Source organism: Mustela erminea, chromosome 5 (genome assembly GCF_009829155.1).
Source record: "Mustela erminea isolate mMusErm1 chromosome 5, mMusErm1.Pri, whole genome shotgun sequence".
Lineage (NCBI taxonomy): Eukaryota > Metazoa > Chordata > Mammalia > Carnivora > Mustelidae > Mustela > Mustela erminea.
The window spans coordinates 51,160,757-51,185,974 of NC_045618.1; the positions used below are offsets into that span (position 1 = coordinate 51,160,757).

A 25,218-nucleotide genomic window follows, 5' to 3' on the forward strand; every position below is an offset into this window, starting at 1 on the left:
GGAAAATTTAGGATCATAATTTCAGCCCCATGTCCTCCCAGCCAGGGTCTGAGCCGGGTTTTCTTGAGGTCACCCTGTCCTTCCTTCCATGCCAGAGAGTTCGGTATTTGAGCTCACCCTCCATCAGCTCACCCGGCAGGACAGTCCCAAACTGTAGCTCCCTTTCATCTCAAATAGCCCATCATTAACAGCTTCATATTTGACAGCAAGGCATCTCTGAGAAAAGGAATGATCTCAGGTCACCGAGAACCAAAAGTCAGGAGCAAAGGCACGTAATGATTCTATTCGATGCTTACAAAATCTACCCCGATTTACAGTTCTTACCCGAGCAGGAATGCAATCACACAGACAGTACCAGATGGCAACTGCTTCAGAAATCCAGGTGGTTGCAACTGTGTTTTATTGAAATAGTCCAGGAAGTGGTTTACACGGGGCCCCCCTCATCCCCCAAACCACACAGGGGCAAGCCCTGGGTAGGAAGGCATGTGTGTTTGGGACAGGAGCCCTGGATGGAGTTCTTTCTCTCAGAGCCAGGAAGGGAGAGGGGAGAAGCAGGTGCCACAACAGGGAGGTGGGGCATCTCGCTGCTCTGGCCTCAGGTGCAGACCTACACAGAACCGTTAAAGTGGACTGGCACGTATGGATTCCCTTCACAGGTCACGATGATGGATTTCTGTAGCTGCTGGGTCTCGTATTCGCATTTGGGGTATTTGGCCTCTTTCTTCAGGCGGCAGTCAGTGATGCGCATTTTGGAACCGCTTTTGTGGCAGTTGGGCTTCGTGTTCTTACAGGGGACATTTCCCTGGAAGCAGACAGCCTGGACATCTGGCAGAGGCTCGTGGATAAACGTGTTCACCAGCTTGCAATTTCCAACCATGATATTCCGGTGCTTCATCATTTCGTTGCAGTAGCTGGCAGTGACTGTGGAGGTGTCTGGGTCCATGTGCTGCCGCAGGAACTTCTCAGCCTGCGTTTCCTTGGCCAGAGAAGGCTGGACATAGCCCAGCACCAGCAGCACCAGGACCAGTGGTAGAAAGAGGATGAAGAACCTCTCCTGAGCCATGGTGGTCTCACTTCTCTGGAAGAGCCTAGCTGGGAAAAGGAGAGAGGAGAAAAAACATTGCCTTAGAAAGAACCCCAGCTCCTACCTGTGGCCTCCCTGGCTCACAGTCTCCCTTTTGGTCAGCCAGAAAGCTACCCCTTCTCCTGTGCAATTTTCCAAGGAATGTGACAGTTACATACACTCTTGTCAGAAAGCATTCAACTCCCACTAGCTGCAGAGAGGCGGGTCTTTGCCTCTGGGTAGTGACTTGTTAGTGAACTAAAATCCTGCAGTCCTGTGTCTGAATATTAGAGATTTTAAAATTTAAAATACATTTGAGGGGGCCCCTGGGTGGCTCAGTCTGTTAAGTGTCTGCCTTGGGCTTAGGTCATGATCTGGGAGTCCTGGGATCGAGCCCTGTCTCGAACCCAACTCCCTGCTCAGTGGGGAGCCTGCTTCTCCCTCTCCCTCTGCTGCCCCTTCTGCTTGTGCTTTCTATCCATCCCTGTCAAATAAATAAATAAATAAATAAATAAATAAATAAATAAATAAAATCTTAAAAACAAGACAAAAAAATAACATGCATTTGAAAAATTAATATATTTATACCCAGTGCTCAAGGGGCTTATTAAAAAATCCTTTTGAATAAGCCATGAGCTGATCGGCATCCCTGAAATACCACATGACCTGCAGGATCATGACGGACAGAGCGAGGCCTGTTTTCCTCCCACACAAGGGCAACAGCCCAGTGCCTAACACCAGCATCATAGAGGGATGCCAGTGTGTTCCCAAGAGCAATGCTTCCCTCCCCCAGTGCCTTTGGTTCCCTGCAGCCCACATGCTCCATCCTGATATTGGTCCAGCCCAAGCTTTCTTTGGTGCTAACTTCAGCCACCTTGGTCCCTCCAATCAATGCATAATAGAAGGAGTCCCTGAGATCATCTCTTCAGCCACTGACCTGGATGTCTAGCTTGTTCTCTAGGACAGAGCAGAAGGCCAGTCTCTGTGATCCCCGGATCTCTGGGGAGGGAATCTTATACAGATTACAAAGGGGCTTGGCTTCCAAGGAAAGATAGGTGGGAGGAGCATCTTGGTTTCACTTTAGAGGGAACCAAGGACCTTGTAAAGAAGGACATTGTAGGGAATCATCTACACCACTCTTTTCAGGACTGCTGGGAAGGGTGAGTCTTGTTTATAGTATCATGTGAACCTCATCTGTCTGCTGGTTCACAAGGAGCAACAATGAAAGCCATTATGGCAGATGCCTGAACCCCAGAAAGTCATCTTCATCTTGGGGGGCCATTTGCAACAAACAAATAGCTCTTGCAGGTTTGCAAAGGGCACATAAACGTGTGATCCCCAGAGCAGCAGGGAAAGGGAGGTACTCTATCTCCTCAGGAGTCCTGGCATGGCTGGAATTCCAACAGCACCTCTTCTGGGGGTGGGGGCTGGTGGGGCCGGCATCCAGGCACCTGCAGCTGGAAGACTGGGCAGACCTAGGTTCTGGGAGGGGGATGTTTCCTGGGCAGGGAGAGGAGGGGACCTGCGACCTCACCCAGTGTTGGCCACTTCAGCTCTCCTGCGTGTGGAAGGTGGGTGTGCAGCAGTTCTTGGCCACAGCAACCACTCCTAGAAGGTCAGAGAGGAGGAGAGGAACTAAAGTCAAACCAAACTCCCAAGGGATGTCAGGCCGGCTCAGTCACCAGGGCATGGGAAAAATCTTACAACTTTGCTTCTGTATCCATGTCCTGAAATGTCGCCCTGGGTTTTTCACTTCCCGAAAGTGGCAACTGAAATGCTGAGGGTGTAACCTGACCATGTGAATGGCTTTTCTCCTCTTTAGCACATCATAATCTTAATTCAGTACACTGGCTTTGATTTCTCAACACACCAACATAGAATTATTTACCCTGGCACTTGGAAATGAAGATAAAATAAGGAATGCTGACAAAACAATAAAATAAAGCAAAACATAATGGAGTTCATGACTTCATTAAAGCAGCCCCCCACTAAAAAAATTTCTAAGCATGGATATCAGGTTACTGAGAAAAGCTCCTCAGTGGAAATATGAAATTCAGGAAGGAATAAAAAAAGATGATGATACATATATGGACAAATAAAAGGTGTTTGACTATATAAAGCCATAATATCTTGAGTTAAGAAGATAAATTTAAAATATATGTCAGGAACATAACTTGGAAGTGATGTGAATTGCCAAGTGTTCAAGAGATGACTAAAAGTATTGATTAGACTTTTCTATGTTTAGTATGCATCTGAGAATTTCTAAGATAAGCAATGAAAAGAAGGGAAACACAGGGTTTGAATTCCAAACTAGCAGAGAATAAGTAGACTGTGGATCAGTTAGGAGAGTCTAGTTGTGCTGCAGTAACAAACAATCTCAAAATTTCAGTAAAGTTTCTTTGTCATTCCTGCTACATATCTATATTGGTCCAGCCTAGGGGCTCTGCCTGCTATTGTCACTTGGGAAAACAGGTTGGCACAGGCTTCTTCTTGACACATATTGTCTTAATCAAAGAGGCAGAGGAAAGAACATAGCCCTGGGATGCCCCAGTGGCTCAGCTGGTTAAGCATCCTGCTCTTGATTTTGGCTCAGGTCATGATCTCAGGTCACAAGATCAAACTCTGAGTTGGGCTCTGGGCTGAGCTTGGAGTCTGCTTGGGATTCTCTCTCTCTCTCCTCCTCCTCTGCCTTTTACCCACTCTTTCTCTCTGTCTCTATCTAAGTAAATAAATAAAACATAAAAAAAATACAGCACCGCAGAGGACAGCTCTTAATGCTTCTGCTGGAAGGGACATATGTCACTTCTATTCACACTTCATTGACCAGAGAAAACCTCATGGTCACATTTCAGTGCAAGGGACAGAGAAATAGGATCCTTCTAGGTGCCTGGAATGAGAGAATTATTTTGAACAGCTTTAATGGCTGTCACAGAATGACAGACAATTACACCATTAATCCAAAAGAAGCAAAGTAAGGATAGGAAATAGAAATGCCAGACAAATGAGACTAATAGGAAAGGCAAAATAAGGTAGGATAATAATAAAATAATAAAAATAATGAGGAAAATAAAAATGAATAATTATGTAAATGGACTAAATGGCACAGTTAAAAGACAATATTGATAGAAAAAAAATTAGCACTCTTTCTATGTGCATATATATAGAGAGTATACTCACACACTATGTGTGGATTTATGTACACATAATACATGTAAGATTATCTATAATCTTGTACATGTAAGATTATCTATATGTATATGTATATATTGTAAGTTATCTATATGTATATACATGTATATATGTATATGTATATACATATAAATAACTTACAATTTTTAAGAATGTTTAAGAAGGTAATACTTCATTAGATGAAGAGATGTGATAATCAGGAGATCAATAGAGTATTTGCTGGAGTACTTTCAGAGCACCCTTATTCCAATAGGTCAAAGAGAAAGTCAGAGTGAAAGAAATGTATTTAACGAGGAGGCTGACAGTGACGAGATGGAGCAAATTTGTGTACTAACATGATTGGGATGGCTGGGGAGAAGGTCACATGAAGGGGTGTACATCTTGAGGAAAGAGTCAGTATGGGAGAAGACAGTAAAAATACAGCACAGAGAGAGAGCATAGCTCCAGGAAGGGGGCTGTCATGGGTAAAGGAATAGGAGACTGTCTTGTCTGTGAGGATGGTGGAAAGGGGGAGGTGGGTACCAGACAAGGAAAAGGATGCAGCTGAGAAACATTGATGTTGACTAAGAATATGAGCAGCAGAAGAATGTCCCTTCCAGCAATGGGATTTTCTCCAAGGAGTGAGACTTGAGTCTTGTTTGCCTCCAACCCCTGTTTTAAAACTGGGTTCTGAGAATGTCTGCATCATCTCTGTTTGTCCTCTAGGTAACAGGGACAGTTATCCAGTATAGAATGTGTCTGTGAGCCATTACTGAGAGACATCATTTCCCATACATTAAATTACAGTTGCAGTATTTATCTTCATTACACAGATTAAAATGTGATATCAATCTCTCAAAATTTCTCTCAAGTAGTTTGACATACATCACAGTTGTCATTTCTGTTATGCCCCAATAATTGGGTCCGTGATTAAAGGAGCGAGACTGATATAAAGTTAAGGTAAAGCAAAGCTTTATTTCATGCCAAGCGTCAAGAATAGAACCGAACGTTCAGGGACGCACCTCTTACAAGGGAGGGCGATCCTTCTCTGTTTCACAGTCTAGCTTTTAAGGGCAAAGGCCATGCGGTTGGGCCTGGCCATGCACAGGTGACCAATGAGATTGTAACAGACACAGGAAGCTCCACAATGATGGTAGATGACCAAAATGACACCTTGGTTAGGATTGGCGCCCAAAAGGCTCCCAAAGGTCGGGGCCCATACTCCTGGGTAACCAGGGAGACAGTATGCATCCCCCCCACTGATCGGATGTCTCCACCTGGCCTGACCCACCCTTGTATCTGGGCTTTGTTACCTGGAGCTGGTTTCTGGGACTTGTTTTAAGGGAATCCCCTGGGGGAAGGGGAACAGGGACAGTTTAACTTTAATGGAAGCTTCTTGCTAAGTAGGTCCTTACATTGCCCCCTTTTTTTGGGAGACTAGTCAAGTCTTTGACTTTTTAGCCAGTTCTATACCCCCCTTTTTAACAGCTGCTAGACTGTTTTAATGACTCCAGTGTGATTTACCCAGAAACAGTATTTCTCTCCTAAGGTTATGCAGAGCCCCCCACTTCCCTTTATGAGAAACAGTAAGTCCCCCACCTTTTTAATTTTGCAATTGTTCATACCTCCCGCCTATATCTTAACAAAAGGGGCAACAATTAATTTAATGAACTCATTGTTTTTTGAGTCTAGTTTTAGTCCCGGATTGGCGGGGTCCATTGGCAGCAGCATTCACCTCTGGGGGGCGATCTTGTCCTCAGCTCTTTTGACGTGACCCTCGTGAATCCAGGCCCTGATGCCTCCTACTTTTATTGCCGTGGAAGTGGTCAGGATGACAGTAAATGGTCCCTTCCAGCAAGGCTCCAGGTTTCCCACTCTAGGTGCCCCCTCCAGTGGCAGCAATGTATCTAAACCAAGTCCCCGGACTGGGAAGGGTGTGGCTCTACCTCTGTCTCCATCCCAGTGTGGTCAGTCCGGATCCCTGCATGGGCTCTTTTAAGACAGACTGTAATGCCTGCAGTGACTGGAGTACAGACTGATCAGTCATTTCTGCTATAGCAATCTCTTGTAATCGAGGGCAATGGGCAGGTCTCCCGAACATTATTTCAAATGCAGTCACCTTATTTAAGTAGGGTGTACATTGCACCCAGAGGAGGGCGAAGGGAAGGATATCCACCCACCACCAGTTTCCAGAATTAATTTTGTCAAGGTCTCTTGAAGAGTCTGATTCATTCTTTTTACTTGCCCTGAGCTCTGGGGCTGGTAGGTACTAATTGGAAAATTAGTGCCTATGGCTTTGGCCAATACCTGTGAGACTGAACTCACAAATGCAGGGCTTTGTCTGACCCAGTCACAAGAGGTGACCCAAATCTCTAGTAGCTTTTTGGTTACCATTCCTGCCATCTCATGTTCAGCAGAAAAAGCCTTTACCCAGCCTGAAAAGGTATCTACAAAAACTAACATATACCTGTGCCCATATTTTCCCAGTTTCATCTCTGTAAAATCTATTTCCCAATAAATTCGTGGTTCCTTACCTCTTTCTCTTTTCCCTCTTCCCATTCTAGTTCCTCCCGCATTTACTGCCTGACATTGAGCACATCTATCAACCACATCTTGAGCCATACACCCTAATTTAGAAATCTGGAACTGCTTGCCCATAAGCTCCTTAAGTTTGCGTGTCCCCAGATAAGTGCCCTGATGTATTTGGCTTACTAGTTTCTTCTAGTCTTAACCCAATCTCCTTCATAATCTAATTTAGTCCACTTCTGTAAATGTACCTGCATCCTTGACCAGGAGAGCTGTGGCAGCAATTATGCGCAGGCAAGGGGGACCCCAGCTGCTACTGGATCTAGTTTCTTGCTAAGATAAGCTATTGGCCTTTGCCAAGGCCCCAGAGTCTGAGTCAAAACTCCTTCAGTCACCCCTGCCTTTCCATCCACATACAAGTGGAAGGGCTTGGTAACATCTGGGATGGCCAATGCTGGGGCAATCAGTACAGCTGTTTGTAATTCCTGAAATGCTCCTTCTGCCTCAGCTGTCCACTCTACGTAGTGAGTCCTCCCTTAGCCAGTTCATAGAGAGGTTGCGCCATCTCCGCAAACCGTGGTATCCACAGCCTGCAGTAGCTCACCATCCCAGGGAATTCCCTCATGGAGACCAAAGTCTAAATAAGTGGTGTGGCTCTTACAAAGCTGTGTTTTCATTGCTGACACCCGGTACCCTTTTCCCTGCAGAGTCTGTAAGAGAGGTCTTGTCCCCTGCAATCATGACCCATAGTCCTCAGCAGCTAATTCCATTATTTCCACTAACTCAGTCAGATTCTTCCTTTCAAATTCTTCAATTTTCTGAAGTTACTTCCTTATATCTGGGGCTGACTGACTGGCAAAGGCAAGATCGTCTACACGAGTTATCGTGTAACTTCTCTGCAGTTTAACTTAAACTGTCTAGCTTAGGTAAACAAACACTTAATAGCAGTCTAATCTAGAATATGACACCCATAAAGGCATGTTATTAAAACAATTTTTCTCTCTAAAATAACCATTTCCAGAGATATCCAAATCAGGACCTATTCATTTGAAAAACAAGTCCAGTTTTAACAAACTTGGCCTAATAATTTACATAAGCTCAGCAAGAACAGTAAGTAATCATATAGATTTAGAATCTGCTTTGCTGGAACTTCTCATAAGGAATCTCTAGGTTGAACTTTTAGTAGCCTCTCTGGGCCAGAAGCCAAGCCACATATTTGCCATCAGACATGCCTGCAATACCTGTCAGATTTGGGTGAACTCCTGAGGTGCCCAAAGTAATCTGAAGTTCCTCCTCCTACCAGGGAGTGACATTTTTTACTCACCTGGTCAGGCTGCTGGGAACTCTGTAAGCAAGGTATCAGGCCAACAGTTCCAAGGGGCTTTATGGCTCTAGGTTTTATAAAGTCAGCCTTAGTTTCTTTAAGCTGGTTATATCTGAGTCTTTTCAAATATGATGTTCCAGTCAAAGCCTTGGTAAAATGACCAGTGTTTCCAATGCTGTCCTGTTACAAGGAGAAGATTCTTATTGAACTTATGCCAATGACTGATTGCCAAGGAAGAAAGAATACTAAACTGAGACATTTAGGTTTCAGAGGGTTCAGATAGAGAGAAAAGTTGAATGCCTTGATTTGTTTACAAATGAATACCTTTACATCTCTATTAGTTACAGATAACTTAAGAAAAAGTTTCCCTAGCCTAGAGGAGCAAACATTACAGAAACAGCAATGTTTAAAACATTAAAGACACAACATCACAACCTTTCAGTCCATCTAGTCCCATGTTACTAATTCTGGTTTAGTCCGAATGTAGCCCTTACTTCTGTAAATTTTTACCCATTTCAGTTCCCAGGATTTTAACACATTAAAGACCCGTATTTGTCCTGAAAGTCTTCCCGTATGAATTTCCTGTAAGGCGGAATTCATCTTACAAGAGAACTTAAACAATTACAAATGAAAAATCTCAGAACAGATATAGTTAAATATCAAGTAATGACCCTTATCAAAACATTAAAATTGTAGGAAATGTATAGAACCTCTAGAATAATTACAGCATTTACCCAAATGCAACCCAAGATTTATCATTGGGTTGCATTTGGGTACTCGCATCAGTACTCGCTGAGTAACTTGGCATATCAAGGAAGGCTTATGAGCCAAAGAGATCTCATTTACAACTCTGGGCAGTCAAAGAGAAGACCATTTACATTTCAATTAACTGAAGAAAACTTTGCCCTTTTAAACAGAGAGAAAACCAGCTTTTCTATACCAGTGTTTTTCCTTTTTTAATTTTTAAGCCTGCAGTCTTAAGATATGAGTTTTCTGGGTTTCCCTCCCATGAATGATGTCGCAGACAAAGGGAGGAGGATCTTTCAGATGCTGTCCTGCTCACGTCCCTCACAGGAACTTAGGAGCATCTTAGCTAAGGTCGGTCCCTATAAACCCCAGATCAGGCTACTTTGTGGAGTAGATGACCATTATGCCATATGACACCCCGCGAGACTCAGGGTGCAGCTCACTCAGACTCCGTAGCAGAAGTGGTGGAGCCATACAGACACATTCACACAGTCAGGCACTCTTCAGATTCAAACAGGTAGGACACCTCTCCCCACGGGGTCTCCCCTTCCATTCTTTAGGAATGGATCTAGCTCAGAAAGCGGCCCCGGGCCCGTTTTTATTTATTATTCAAACAGAATCAGGCATCTGGTCTTTTTCTCTCCTTTTTACATATTTCCTACTTTTCTACAGAGGTGTTTCCCTTATTTCCATCAGTCTTAATTACACTTAGCCAGAATTTTGTACTCTTAGGAATACCTTAACCTCTACTGAAGATTAAATATAAACCAATTGTGAACTGTTACAACAGAATTCTTTAGATGGCAAATTTATCAATCAGTTAAGCACAAAACATGTTTGCCAACAGATTTCAAAAGCACAAACCTAGTTCCAGCAACCAGCGCTCTAGCATTTTATACATTTGGTTAAAGTTTCAGGTTACCAAAGACTTTGAAAGCTACCTTAAGAATTACCCATTAAAACTTTGAGACAGACAATTAATCATCAGTTCAGTCATCTCTTTGCTAATAGATTTAACACAGATTTTAACAAATAACAGGAGCTTACTTGACTCTAAGTAAAAACTCTGAAGTTTCACACTTACTACTGTTAACTCAAAAGACATGTTCATCCTAATTAACCCAACAAACTTAACGTAGTTCAAATACTGAACTACGTTCCACCTGGGCCCACTCCACTTTGAATGTTTACCTGAGACCCGGGTGGGAAGATCTGGCGTTGGGGCTATTAGGTCCAGGGGGTGCTCTTCTTGTTTCCCGACAGTGAAGAACAGAACAAAGTGCCACCAGAATGCAGAGAAAGGGTTCCCAGTTCTAGGGCTCATCAGCTCCAAGAGAGGAGCACACACCATGCTTTCCCACCAGCAAGAGGGAGGCGCTAGGTAGTCCCCTTCGGGCCAGAGAGGGCAAGGAATGTCCCCAAAACAAAGTTTGTTTTGGCAAACAAACAAACTCGGGAATATTCCTTAAAGTCTCTGTCTCGAATTAGACTACCCCCAGTTGGCTCCAGTTATAGCCATTAAAAGTCAGAGTTCCCTTACTCTCTGCTTGTCCTATTTCTTCAAACACAACCAACAGCACAGAAGACAACAAAAAGACAAGACAAAGACAACCGCAGGCCCAGGAGTTCTTACCCAGAACCTGCCACCGGTGGGGACTTTTTGATCTTCTGGCCTTCCAGGGGGACTTGAATTCCCTGGCCGCCTAGGCGGACTCAAACCCCTAGTGACCACCTAGGGGGACTTGAACCCCCTGGCTGCCTAGGGGGACTTGAACCCCCTGACCACCTAGGTGACTGCCTAGGGGGACTCAAACCCCCTGACTGTCTAGGGGGAGTCGAACACCCTGGCAATCTACCAGTGGAGGGAAGGGGCGTCCCCACATCCTCTCCAGCCCTGGGGAGCATGGCAGCGTCCAGCTTCACCCAGGTGGGCTATACCTGGAGCTCCACCCAGACAGACCAACCGATCTCACAGAGCACCTGGAGATCATCGGATCCCACAGAGTAAAATCTGTGAGATCTTACCTCGAGGCTTTTCCCAGAAATTCTGATGCTTGCTCAGTTCTCGTCATTTAATCCCGGACGAGCCCCCATATGTTATGCCCCAATAATGGGTCCGTGATTAAAGGAGCGAGACTGATATAAAGTGAAGGTCAAGCAAAGCTTTATTTCACGCCAAGCATCAAGAATCAAACCGAACGTGCAGGGATGCACCTCTTACAAGAGAGGGTGATCCTTCTCTGTTTCACAGTCTAGCTTTTAAGGGCAAAGGCCATGCGGTCGGGCCTGGCCATGCACAGGTGACCAATGAGATTGTAACACACACAGGAAACTCCACAGTGATGGTAGGTGACCAATTGAGTTACACTTTATCCTAGTAGACATTTTATTTAGCCTATCACAGCTTGGTTAGGATTGGCAACCAAAAGGCTTCCAAAGGGCGGGGCCCATACTCCTTGGTAACCAGGGAGACAGTATGCATCCCCCCACTGATCAGATGTCTCCACCTGGCCTGACCCACCCTTGTATCTGGGCTTTGTTACCTGGAGCTGGTTTCTGGGACTTGTTTTAAGGGAATCCCCTTCCCCCAGGGACAGGGACAGTTTAATTTTAATGGAAGCCTCTTGCAAAGTAGGTCCTTACATTTTCTTTAGGCACATAACAATGTAATTTTCATTTCCATAAACCACTCTTGAGAATTTGACTATAGTCTATAGAGTGAGGAGACCATATGTACTAGTTGCAGCTTCATGACTGGTATGTTATGTTCAGGAAAATTTTATCACCTCTGTGGACCTCAGTTTCATCATCTATAAAACACGCAAGCTGGAGGATTGGCAAAGCACTAATAAAAGAGTATTTAAATGCATAGCGACTGGAGTGTGTTTGGACGGGGCTGTGGAAATCAGTTCACCTTTTTAATTATTCCTGCAACACCGACTGGCATTTTTCTGGATGAAAGCAGATGAATACCAAAAAGTCCTGCATTACGATTTTAAAGATCAATAATATATAAACTTCTGTATTTGTTTTCTTATCTGTAAATTAGGAATAATAAAATACTTTATTTTAAGATGCTATAGACTGAATGTTTGTTTCCCCACCCCCACCCCAAATTTGTATATTAAAACCTAAGTCTCAATGGGATGGTATTTAGAAGTGAGGCCTTTGAGAGGTGATTATGTCATGAAGGTGGAGCACTCATGAATGGGATTAGTGCCCTTACAAGAGAGACCATGGAGAGCTCCTTTAGCCCTCTCTCATGTGAAACTGGTTCATAGCTATGAAACCATATATATGCCCCTGTTGGCCGAGGGACATCCTTATTTATGCTCATTCTCTTGGCTAATAAATAATAATGTCCCTTTTCACTCTCAAAGTGTCCCAATCAGACAGCAAATTATAGGGTCACCCTATTCAAAGCACACTGTAAGCCCTAAAAGAATTTTAATGTTATTATTATTACCACTACTGATATTGTTTCTTCAAGAGTCAAAATTAAAAGTTCACTTTTAATTCTGATCTAGTAGTAGAGGTGACAGTAGAGGTGACAGTGATTGAAGTTTCTGATAGGGAGGGAAAGATAAACTGAAAAGTTTCAAAGTTCTCTTTATTTTTTTTAGAAGACCTTATTAATTTATTGGACAGACAGAGAGAGCATAAGCAGGAGGAGCATCAGAGGGAGAGGAATAAGCAGGTTCACTGCTGAGCAGGGAGCTCGATGTGAGGGGTTTGATCCCAGGACCCTGGGATCATGGCCTGACCCAAAGGCAGACCTTAAGCGACTGAGCCACGCAGATGCTATAACTTCTATCTTTATAGATAATCAGAAAGCAGTAAAAATGGAATGGGTGTATCAGGAAAACACAGGCAGATCTGGGCTTGGACATCATACTAGACACACTGAGATTTACTGTGGGGTAACTGTCAGGAGGCACTGAGGCATTCAAAGCAGCGCCTTCGAGAGAGCCTTGGGATAACCATGTACAACTTAGCATAACTCATTGGGACAATGGTGGGAAACATGGCTGTACCTGAGTCTCCCTGGGGGAAAAATGGGACAGACAAGTTTGTAAATAGGAAGCGAATGGAGTGAATGAAGACTGGAGGCAGAGGGGTCTAAACAATGCAGCTTACCTTGCACCTAAAGATTGCCTTTGGCTACTCCCTTCTGCGTGGTAGACAATAGAGTGGCCAGAAAGAGGAAGGGAATAGATCCAGAGCAGGAGGTATCTTATCTGCAGTCCCCTGTCTTGCCCTATCTCCAAAACTGCCTCTCAAGAGCCCTCTCAATTCCTGTTAGGTTCCTGGGGGAAGTTGCCTCAAGACACCTTCAAATCTCTCAGATGTACCCAAGCCTCAGAAAAACGGACGATTGGGGATAGAATCTCAGACCTGGAAATGGCCAGCCAGCTCAGATGACTGGGGTTACAGCTGAAGAATGAAATCATTCTTGGCTTAAGTTCTCAGTGAACAATGTAGTTTTTGCTTAACATTTCTGAGTGCTTGTTGACTGATCAAGTTTCAGAAAATACTCTCTTCCAATGAAAAGTATTTAGACTGGGTGTAGGAGTAAGTCAGAGAGGTCTGGGGTTTGTCCTGAACTTTCACTGATCTTCCAGCCCCTTGAGAGGATGGTCCTTATAATCAGTTCATTTTGTCCAATGACGAGTCTAAGGAAAGAGAAGAGGGCTCTCTCTGGGATGATCAAATAGATATGCCTGCTTATCTGCATGATATCATATCAGTCTCAAAAACACTTTCTGCTCCTGACTCTATGCCCACTTAACTTCATTTGTGACTTTGTGGAACATCATGTAGTGAGAAAAAGCATGGGCCTGAATTAGAGCCCCAATGTCATAGTATAGCTTACGGCTAACTTCGTGGTGCTGCTTATACATTGCTGTACGGCACACTTACTAAACAACAATACTTTCATTATCTCTGATTTTATGGTTTAGTTGTGAATCATCAGTCTTCAGCAGGGTAGGGTAGACATAAGGGAAAAACTGAAAACACATCCTAAACTTTTGGAGTTCATCATGGTGGGATGGGCAAAACAATTCTCAGACTATGTTAGATGTATTACAAGAGTGAGAATGAGCACAAAGGTTAATGTTGTGAAGATCCAGGGTTCAACCTGGACATGTGTTTATGGAATAGGTGGAGGAAACAGAGTGGAGGAAGAAACTTTTTCCTCCACCCTCTTAGGTTCAGAGACTAGGAATGTGCAAATTAAACTGACAAAAGATAGACTAGCAAGAGATAAAATCTGAGTTACATACACATATACAGCACCCAAAGTGAACCCTATACTTTGGGTGATGTGTCAAAGTAGGTCTGTCATTTAAAACAAATGTACTGCTCTAGTGCAGGATGTTGACAATGGGGGAGGCTGTGCATGGGGAGACATGGGGACCCAGGGTATATGAGAATTCTTCTTTCTGCTCATTATTTGCTGTGAATCTTAAACTGTTCCCCCAAATGATGTCTATTTAGAAGGAAAAATTAAAAAGTGATGCTGATTTCTTCAAAAATTTCAGACTTTTACTTACTTCACTCAGCATCAACTTTTCCAGTCCTGTCTATGTTGATACAAAAGTTGGGTATTCATCTTTTGTGATGGAGGCATAATACTCCATTGTATATGTCAAGCAGAGAGAGTCAATTATCATATTGTTTCACTTACTTATGGAGCATAAGGAATAACACGGAGGACATTGGGAGATGGAGAGATGAAGTGAGTTGGGGGAAATTGGAGGGGGAGACAAACCATGAGAGACTGTGGACTCTGAGATACAACTGAGGGATTTGGAGGGGTGAGGGGTTGGAGGTTGTGTGAGACTGGTGGTGGTTATTATGGAGGGCATGTATTGCATGGAGCACTGGGTATGGTACATAAACAAAGAATTTTGGAATACTGAAAAAAAAATAAAATAATATCAATGCTAAAAAAAAACTTTCAAAGACCTAAGATACAGAGACGGTGGAATTGTTATGATTAAAGGTGGCTAAAGACACATGGAAACTAATGTGACACCTGACACTGGCCTTGAACCCAAACTAGGGGAAGCACACAGCTGAGAGAGCATATGTGATGCAGGAAAGGCTTCTGCATGCATAATCTCCTAGTCTGTACTTCTGGGCCTTCCGCATGACAGGCACAAGCCCTGTCCTACACCATCCCTACCCCTCAAATGCACATGAGAGGGAGGTGGAGATGAGTGACCATGGAGATTAAAGCCATTGCTCTACACAGGAGGACCTAGAGTGGGTCAGGCACAGTTTCAGGATTTGCCATAAGCAGAGAAATCAGAAGGCAACCTTGATTTTAATCAAGAATGTGTGGATAGATCATGTGATTGATCAGATTCAATGAAACCGTCCTGAGAACAAGCTTTCGGGTTCTTGGACAGGCTGCACATGGAGGCCATGTGCCCAGAGCAGATAAGCTGTGCCCATTCTGTGTGGACAGACTGACCAGACCACGATAAATGATGTTGATAAAGAAGGGAATTAGTCCACAGCAAAGGAGGGGACACTCAGACAGAAGATCTTTATTCCATCAGTGGTCTTTCATGATCATTGACATGTGGGAATGTTGATTTTTTCAAAGACCAGCCCACCTGTTCCACTTTTTTTGGTAGGAAGAAAACCGTATAGAGAGATCCAATGGATGGAGAGTCCACATTTATCTTTCACAGTCCAGTGGGCCGTCTCCCAGCCTTCTCTGCTGCTGTCATAATGATTCTAAATCTTTGTGTTTGCCTTTGAATACAATTAATTTTTCTCTTTCCTCAGTATTGATGGTAAGTCAACATCTGTACAGAATTTGTCATTACTTAACATAGTTTGTTTTTGCCACTACAGCTGTCATTTCGCTCCTACTTCCTGTTGCCAATAGTGGCACGCTTAGCATAGACTCCTCCAGGGAAAGTGTCACTCAACTCCTTTCTGTCTAGTGCTGAGGCTCATTACATACTTCTGTCTTTTGCAAGGGGACCTCTGAGCCCCTCAGACATGTCACCTCACTCTCAGGTGTGGAGAGAGCTGTTGACCTGGGATTTGACTGCTGGCCCTCAGGTTGGATCTTGCATGACTCCTTGTGGTGAGCTAATTTAAATTTCCTTCAGATGAGAGTCTACAGTCCATGTTGTCTCTTCCTTTAGGAAATCTGTGCTTTCTTGGGGTACATGAGTGGCTCAGTGAAGCCCTCATTGCTTGAGGGTCATGTCATGGTCTGAGGGTTATGGGATTGAGCTCCATTTTGGGTTCTGGGCTCAGTATAGAATCATCTTGAGATACTCTCTCCCTCTGCCCCTGTACCACTCCATTCCCCTGTTCCCACTCACTTTCTCTCTAAAATAAATAAATAAAATAAAAAAAAAATAAAAAGAAATCTAGGTTTTCCTTTTCCTATTCTCCTGAGGCCATGCCATTTCTGTGACAAGAAATACAAGAGCTACTGACACCTCAACCTGATTCCTTCTATTAGGTATTTTATTTCTTCTCTCTATGCCTTGTCACCACCATCTCATATCCCCTTGCCTCTCCCCAGCCCCACCAGGCTCTTTAGGGGGAGAGAAGATGCCAAGTTTTTCCTGCTACAGGGCTTTTGCACTTGTTATTTTTTCCTGCCTGAAATGTCCTTTTATGTGACTGTCTCCTCATTTCTTAAGTTTCACTTTAAATATCCCCTCATCAGAGTTCTTCCCTAATGTATAAATAATGATTGTTGAGAAATAGTCGAGTAAGGTAGAGTAACTGAGTGGTTGGGTGAAAGGACATTCAGCCTTTTACTAGGTTACTTTCTCCAAGAATCTGCTGAAGTGTCCAGGAATATTTATACAATATATAAGTCCATTGTGATTACTGATCAGGTCAATGCACCCCTTTCCCTGAGGATGATGCTACATGTTCCTACACTGGTACCTACTTAATGTGAACACAGATCCTTGCATCTACTTCCCCTGCACTTGGCTTGAATACTTTGAACCTATGCAATGTAAATATCAACACTAAGATGAATACTACTGAAAGCTGCTCTAAATTGGCAGACTCAAGTCCCATGAGAGAAGTTCCCCTACTGGGTACCCACTTTGTGAAGTGCCAGGTTGTCCTGGCCTTCTCATGCCTTCCCACTGAGAGGGGCCTTGAGTATTTAGCACCCTTGGAATCCAGGCTCTTGAAACCTCATATTTCTGTCTTTGTTTCTAAGACCTGACATAAAGAAGTGACATAAAGGAAGGTGAGTCTGACTAGCACAGCTATTAAAGGAATCGCTTGGTTTGGAAAGAACCATTGTGCAGCACAGATAACTGACACACTTGTAACTACTTCAGTAGGTGGCCTTTCGGATAGGCATTATGTTTGGCTGCTACTCAAAGACAGATCAGGCTACAAAGCACTTTGACCTACCCTGGACTGTTAACCCAATGAGTTAGTAGTTGGAAAGGAAATGGAAAGGTATGAGGGGTAGCAGAATACGCCATCCCAAATATTCCTTTTTGGCATAAGAATTATCTTAAGCTGTTTATTGTGAGAAAGTGTAGACCAGGAGAAGTTCTGAAAGCAGAGTAGAGGTTACACTTTTGTAGGGGAAATTTACATTAGAAAAGGGTCCAGTACAGGAAGTGAGCCATGACAGGGATCACTTTCATCTGGGAGAGTCATCTTCATTCCAGGGCCAATTTTCTTTCACAAAAATTTCCTCCTCTCACCTTCCTCTGAATTGCTTTTACCCCTTTTAAAGCCCTAGATCCCTATCCTTTCCTTAGCCCAGGATGGTCCATAAGTCCCAGGTGGATAGCTGCTTTTTAGTCTCATATTTTTGTGGGGGTCCTCTATGTATGTACATAATTAAAATAGTTTTTGTACTCTGCCTTTATATACTGGGGGTGGGACTCTCAGCTAAGAACCTAGAATGGTAGAAGGAAAATTATGTTTCCTCTCCTACATCTAGGACCTAACTTCTTAATCTCAGCCAACTTCTGAATCCTAGTCTCTCAATTTCTATGTCTTCTACTTCTTCAAAAACACCATTACTCTGTGATATTTCAGTGTTAAGTAAGACAGAAATGTTGTTAGTTCCCTAGTACTTTTTTTTCTTGATCTATGTGTTCTCTTCATGCATTGCAATAGATCATGGAAGAATTGACTCTAAGCCTACAGTGGATTATTCTCCCCCTATACTACACACATTTAAAACATTAATGATGAAATATGGAAATCAACAGTAAAGATATAGGCTGCATTGGTTGTCAGGGTTAGAACCTGTGTGTGAAAGTACTGTGGACATTTTATGAAATTTCTGTGCCACCTCCAAAGAAACATAGGTCATGGTTTCAAGGGAAATATGTAAAAAGCTATGAGTAGAGTTTGATGAGATGGAGAATATTCTTGCTCCAAAGTTCCAAAAAGACACAGGGGCGAGAGAAGTGGGCAGAGGCTCCGGGTTGCAGATTAACCTCAAAGGACGCCCAAGGCCCAACTAGTTCTCCTAAGAATGTCAGCAAATGCAATCTAGATGGCTCCAGGCTGGCAATGATGTGAAAGTCATCCCGAACATACACACTCAAGGTCATTACAATGCAGCAGAAAGTGATTTTATTGCTGGGAACAGAATGCAACAAACTTGGAAGAAGTTCCAAGATTAAAAATATGGGGCCTGGGTCTTTCCTTGCCCCTTTCCCTATTGCCCTTCTCCAAAACACACAAAGTTCCAAAGCAGAAAGGAATGCTATTTGTTTTTGTCCCCAGTTCTGGTCTGGCATCATGGCCCCATAATTCTCTCACTGCCCTCCTTCTTTCTTCTATGGGAACCATGGAAAATCAACAATGAAAAAAAAAAAGGCAGAAGGGAGCACAAGAGAACCTGCACCAAGTGTGAAGCAAAGTAATGGGAACCTTAGTCTAATCAAACATCCAGGAGGCTGTGATCTGGTACTGTTTAAGTGTATAGGAAGCATACTATTGGGAGGGTAACCTGGCTGAAACTTGTTACATTTTACAGGGTAGAACTGGTTCTGGAGCATAGCCTTGTAGTGGCAGTCACCCTGTCCCTCCAGTTGATAGTAGTAAGTCATGTTAATATGATTCTCCCTCCAGTGGCAGTATTTCTGGGCAATCTCACAGTCTGTCTTGGGTAAAAGACAGGTAGCAGCTGTGTTCTGGAAGGTGTCATGCTGAAAGGTGTCTGAAGGTTTACAAGTCTGAGTATAATTATTGGCCCCATGCATTTCTGTCTTGCATTGGACAGGACCTGCTCTTACATGCTGAATTTCAAACCCTTGAACCCTTTGAGGTTTGGAGGCCTAGCAGCAAGTGGCACTGGCCCCCATGATCCCAGCAGCACCAGGAGGAGAGGAAATGGTCCCAGAATATCCAGCATCATCTCTTCTGTGTGGGAAGAGGGAAGAAAGTGAGAGAATGATAGTAGTAGAAGCAGTAAGAGCAAAATTATCATTCACAACCATTTAGATCTTCATCGTGCCTTTCAAGATTTCTTAAGTCTATTTTTTTAAAACCATCCTCTTTCTGATGTGATTCTCACAATTCTATGAAGGTCCACAAGCCCGGGGAGGAGAAATGTGAGTTAGGATGACTTTTCCTCTGACTGGCAGATCCCATTCCTCTCTGTCCTGTGCTTATGGGTCCAGAATCCTGCTTCTTCCCTCCTCCCTCTAGAAAATTTCTCCTCCGTCTATTTAACCTGGGCCATCTGGCCATCATCTCGGCTCTAACTCCCCAGACCCCAGGCTTTTCCTCTTACCAGGTCTCCTTGCTTGGGGTCCTGCCGAGGACAGACGCAGTGGTTAGTCCCAGGCTCAGAGGCTTTTGTCTGCAGTTCCTCTGCCAGGTATGACAGCATGGTCTGCTTGTAGCAGGGATAGTTTCTGAGCCCTAGGAAAGAGGAAAGGGAAACCTAAGGCTTGGAAGATGCCCTTTTTGTGCACAGTGTGGATGAGACCCACATCCTCCAACTCACTGTTTAAAGCCAGTATCCCCGCAGATGCAAGAAGACCAAGCCTCCTTAAAGGTACAAAGGAGAAGTTATAACTTCCTCAAAGAACTTGTGAGGAAATGGTGACTTTCTGATATGGGTTTGGTGCTTCCTTCTCCATAGGAAGCTTCAGTGTTTGGAACCTCTATGCTTTCAGTTCTTTTTTTTTTTTTTTAAGATTTTATTTATTTTGTCAGAGAGAGAGAGAGAGTGAGCACAGGCAGACAGAGTGGCAGGCAGAGTCAGAGGGAGAAGCAGGCTCCCCACAGAGCAAGGAACCCGATGTGGGACTCGATCCCCGGACACCGAGATCATGACCTGAGCCGAAGGCAGCTGCCCAACCAACTGAGCCACCCAGGCGTCGGAGAAAACACCCAATGTAGATTTAATACAATATTTGCTAGGTACCTGGTAATGTTGTGAATTGCAACAGCAGACTCCATTGAATTATTGATTTATGGGTATGTTGTTGGGCCAGACTCTCTGCTACTCATGTATCTTGATGTATTTGATCCCAGATCCCAAGTTGTGTCTCACTCTCCAGAAGAATATTTATCTCCAGATTTTTCTAGGACCTCCCAACAACTTTCTGGAAACACCTTAGCTTCCTTTCATGTGTATAAGTTGCCCCTTATAGATTCAGGAGTTCATAATCTAATGAAGGAGATGGTCAGATTAATAGAGACATACATTGTACATTAATAACTGTAAATACCTCTTTTGGCTGCTGTGGAGGAGGTGCCAGGGGGCTCTGAGGAGCCAGTAGATAGAAGGCTCTAACACTTGAACTTATTTTCGGATTAATAAGAAGTTAGGTGAAGAGGATGGTAAAGGGCATCCTATGAGGGAGCTGCATGTAAGAGGAAGCCAGAGGCTGGTTCCTGGGCCCATTCTGAAATTACAAGGATCACTGTAACTTTATTATTTGCATGGTACACTTAGGTCTAAGTTGTGTTGTTTCCTACTTAATTATGTTTTATGTACTCTGTTTGAAAAATGTATTTATTTGTTTGAGAGAGAGAAAAAGAGCATGAGTGGGTGGAGCGGCAAGGGAGAGGAGGGAGACTCCCCATCCAGCAGCACTTCGTCCTACTGGGGCTCAATCCCACCACCCATGAGATCAGGACCTGAGTGCAAACCGATTGGAAGGTCAAATGACAGAGACACACAGGTGCCTCTGTTTTCCTTACTTCTTAAATTTCAGCACAATCAATCATTAACTTTGTCTTTTTACTTCTACTCTACGGTACCTAATGATTGTAGACACATAACAGAGACCAGACAGAAACATGTATCTTGATGTATCTGATCCCAGATCCCAAGTTGTACCTCACTGTCCAGAAGAATGCTTATCTCCAGATTTTTCAAGGACCTCCCAGCAAGTGTCAGGAAACCCCTTAGCTTCCTTTCATGTGTGTAAGTTGTCCCTTATAGATCCACAGGGCAAGAGGGCAAAGCAGCTTTGGGAATGATCCCCTTCTTTCTCCTTGGGTGGCTCTCTAGACTACAAAGCTTTCCTTGCTTTAAATCCAGTGTCTCAGAATTTGGCTTGCTGCACATTGGGTACACGGACATGTTGGAGTCTGGCAACAGAGACCCATGGACATGAAGGAGAAAGGCCAGTTTAGGATATTTGCCTCTTTGGTCTGTTCTTGCTTTTCCACTTGGAATCTTCTTGTTTTTTGGAGGGCTCACAGAAAAGTCTCCTACAGGGACTCCCTGCCTCTAGCCTCTTTTCCTTCCAATCTGTTCTACACATCCCTTCCAGATTAGTACTCCTTGAGCATCAATAAAATAGAGGAACACTCTTGCTTTTAATGTCTTCAGTTATCTACAGGATAAAAATAATGTCTTTTCAGAGCAAAATCACAAGATACAAGGTTAATATATAAAAATCAATTGTTTTATTAGGTACCAGCAATGAACAACTGAAATTTGAGGAAAAAATTTACATACGCACCCAAGAAAAATGAAATATGTAGATATGAATCTACTAAAAAAAATGAACAAGCTCATTATGAGGAAAACTACAAAACTCTGCTGAAAGAAATAAAAGAAAATCTAAGTACATGAGGAGATCATCTTTGTTCATGCTGAAGGAAACCAGACTCTGTGACCCCAAGCTATGGCTCTTTGACACAAATAATATTTTATACTAAGGGCAGTTAAGAATCCATAAATGCAGGAAAAGCTCTCATTTTTTTGCCTAAAGGTAGGATATAAATTCTTTTCCTGGAGACAATGTTACCAGCCTGATGTGGCACCACAGGAATCTGAAACAGACCTTGTTATACTAACCCTTTTCTTTCTAGTTATTTCTTCACCATTTCCTACCCGTAGACCAAAAAAGTCTCCACAAATGTATTGTGTCTTTGTCTAGAGGGTATAAAAGCTTCCAGTGCTGGTCGCTATTTCAGGTCTTCATTCCCATAAGGAGGCTCCTATGTACATGCGAAAATTTAAGCAAATTTGTTATCTTTACTCTTACTTATCTCTGTCAGTTCAATTTTGAGACCCAGTCAGAGACCATGAGAAAGCCGAGGAAGATGGCTTCCTCTCCTACAGTGATATTATGCACTGTCCAAACCCATAGAAATATATAATGCAGAGAATTGATCATTATTCAATTGTGGACTTTAGTTAGCCATCATCAATATTGGCTCATCAATTATAGGAAAATGATGACCCCCTCCCCCAAAGAAGATGTTAATAACAGGAAAACTGTGGGCTGTGTGGGTAGGAAAGCGGGGAAGGGAGAAGCACAAGAGAATTTTCTATTCTTTCTACTAATTTTTTTGGTAAACCTAAAAGGGCCCTGAAGAATTAAAGCTACTTAATTAGAACCAAACCAAACCAAACCAACTCAAACCAAATGAGTTGTCTGTGTATCTAATCCTCATGTATCCTGTTCTACAGCCACAACCCCCACTTCTCTCTGCAGTGCCACAACTTGATAGCACCCTAAACCCACTAGCAGAGGCAAACAGTATCAGATTACCCCTGTGCCTAACTGGAGTTCCCAACCCTGGCCTCTCTCATCAGAAGTGCCTAAGAGACTCTTAAGAAGGCCTAGATTCTAGGCCTCCTGAAACAGACTCTTTGGGAAGCAGGTCTTTTTTGCATGTCTGTGTTTGATGAGCTCCATGGTGAATCTTATATCCATTCCTAGTGGAGAACCATTTTTCTTAGCTGACACTGATTTTCACCCAGTTCCCAAGTTCTCAAGACTGGACTTCTACCTGATTCCTGAAACAAAGTTTGTACCTTGTCTTAAAACACCTATTTGAACTACTGCAAGAAAGATTGGAGAGGACACAACTGGAATAGTCTCCCTCTCCTCCCTATCTCTTTTAAATTATCCCAAATCTTACAAGTGTAGTGGAGGAATAATATCCATTTCTTCTACCCTTCTACGTTCTCAGCTGTGACCCTATAATAATAAGAATAAGAAAAACCCAAACAGATTAACAAGAGAAAAGTATTCCCATTTATTTCACATAGGTTTATGGTGAGAGGAGAGCCTTCCCAAGGAAATAAGGCTCTAAAAAAAAGTGGTTAAACCTGAGTGCGTGTGTGCTAGGTTTGATGAAATGTGAAAGTGGTATAAAGATGTGCTAGAACAAAGGGTACAAGCTAAGTGTAGCAATTGGTGGGCAACTTAGCAAGATGTTTGTTCAGATGTCACTCCATTTTTGCAGATAATGACACTCCTTTCTTCTGGGTGTAGGAAACCTTCTCCCAGGAAGGTTTAATGACCTGCTTCCAGAGAAGGTCAGTATGTCTTTCCTGTACCTGTCCTTTCTCAAATTTCTTCAACTTAAAAGATTGAATTTGCCAAGTTGCCATATTCTGTAATAGGATGTCCTGAACTCTGTCAGAAGCTGTGTGTCATGTGAATGGACCCTGGCGGTTGGCTTATAAACCTTGGTCCAGGCCCACAATCCTAAAGCAAGTTCAGGGCATTTGACGTGTCCATTTTGGGGTCTCTGCTGCAACACACCTGTGTTTTCTCCACACTGCTGCCTGGCTTGAAGGGGATTAGTTCGAAGGCCTGCTATTTGGGCTGTTTCTTTCTCTAGACTTTTATATGCTTGCTGACTGCAAAAGTAATGGTGCCAAATTCTTGTCACCGAAATTACAGAGCATTAGTATCTTGAATCATACACGATATTCAGTCATATTCAACCTCTTAGAACACTCCATCTTCCCTGGTTGCTGAGGTCTTTCTGTGTCAGGCACCTGACAAGTGAGTGGTCAGAACAGTGAGTTAGGGACTGATACTACCTGATGAGCTCCATGTTCTTTTTAAGGTTTAGTATTATTGTTTCTGCAGAGCTACAGGTTTGATTGTCAAAATGGCTGACACTGAGGAACACTGCCTGAAAGTAAGCCAATAGGCTTCAGATAAAGTGCACCTACTCTGTACCACGAGATCTCCATCACGACGGTGGTTAGTTGTGTGGAAAGCGCGGTTGTGTGCTTCTGTCTGCTGGGCTGCTGTGGGGTGACAGGTGGGGGTGTCCGGGTCAACTCAAGGTTTCATCGTGGTGGTACTTATAAGTTTTCTTCCTAATGCTATTGTCTGGACTTTTTTCTAATTTTAAGATTTTATTTATTTATTTGACACAGAGAGAGAGATCAAAGTAGGCAGAGAGGCAGGCAGAGAGAGAGGGGAAGCAGGCTCCCCGCTGAGCGGAGTCCCTGATGGGGGCCTGGATCTCAGACCCTGAGATCAAGACCTGAGCAGAAGGCAGAGGCTTAACCCGCTGAGCCACCCAGGCACCCCATTTTTTGGACTTTCTATTACCAGGATCTTCCTTACTGACAGAGAAGGGGCTGCAGTGAGGTAGTCCCTTTAACTTTTTCCTTTATATGTATGGACACCTTGCACATGCAAATGGTAAGCATCAATGCAACACTGAGAAATAAATCTGGTAAAAAGGATGTTTTCCTTTGGTCGTTGTTTGTTAGGCCCCAGTTTTCTTTTCCAGACGCAGTTCAGTTCTTTATGTCTCTTCACGGTCTTTATTTATTACATAGATTTAAGTATTAAATATTATTAATATATGCAATGGAATATGATTCAGCTGTCAGAAACATGAAATCTTGGCATTCGCAACAACTGGATGGAACTGGAGGACGTTATGCTAAGTGACAGAAGTCATTCAGAGAAAGACAATTATCGTGTGATCTCACTGATCTGTGGAATTTAAGACACAAAGCAGAGGATCATAGGGGAAGAGAGGAAAAAATAAAACCAGAGGAAGCCAGAGAGGGAGACAAACCATACAGACTCTTAATGATAGGAAACAAACTGAGGGTTTCTGGAGGGGAGAGGGGTAGAGGGATGGGGTAACTGGGTGATGGACGTTGAGGAGGGCACATGAT

The 25,218-nt window shown here is 43.3% G+C and overlaps 1 protein-coding gene across 1 annotated transcript; it reads right to left on the reverse strand.

Moving 5' to 3' along the window:
* Positions 1–384: 384 nt before the first annotated feature.
* Positions 385–1,069, reverse strand: LOC116590808 (ribonuclease pancreatic-like). The gene has a single exon (XM_032343130.1). The coding sequence runs from the start codon at positions 1,061–1,063 to the stop codon at positions 608–610; it is 456 nt and encodes a 151-aa protein (XP_032199021.1). The 5' UTR covers positions 1,064–1,069; the 3' UTR covers positions 385–607.
* Positions 1,070–25,218: the final 24,149 nt, after the last annotated feature.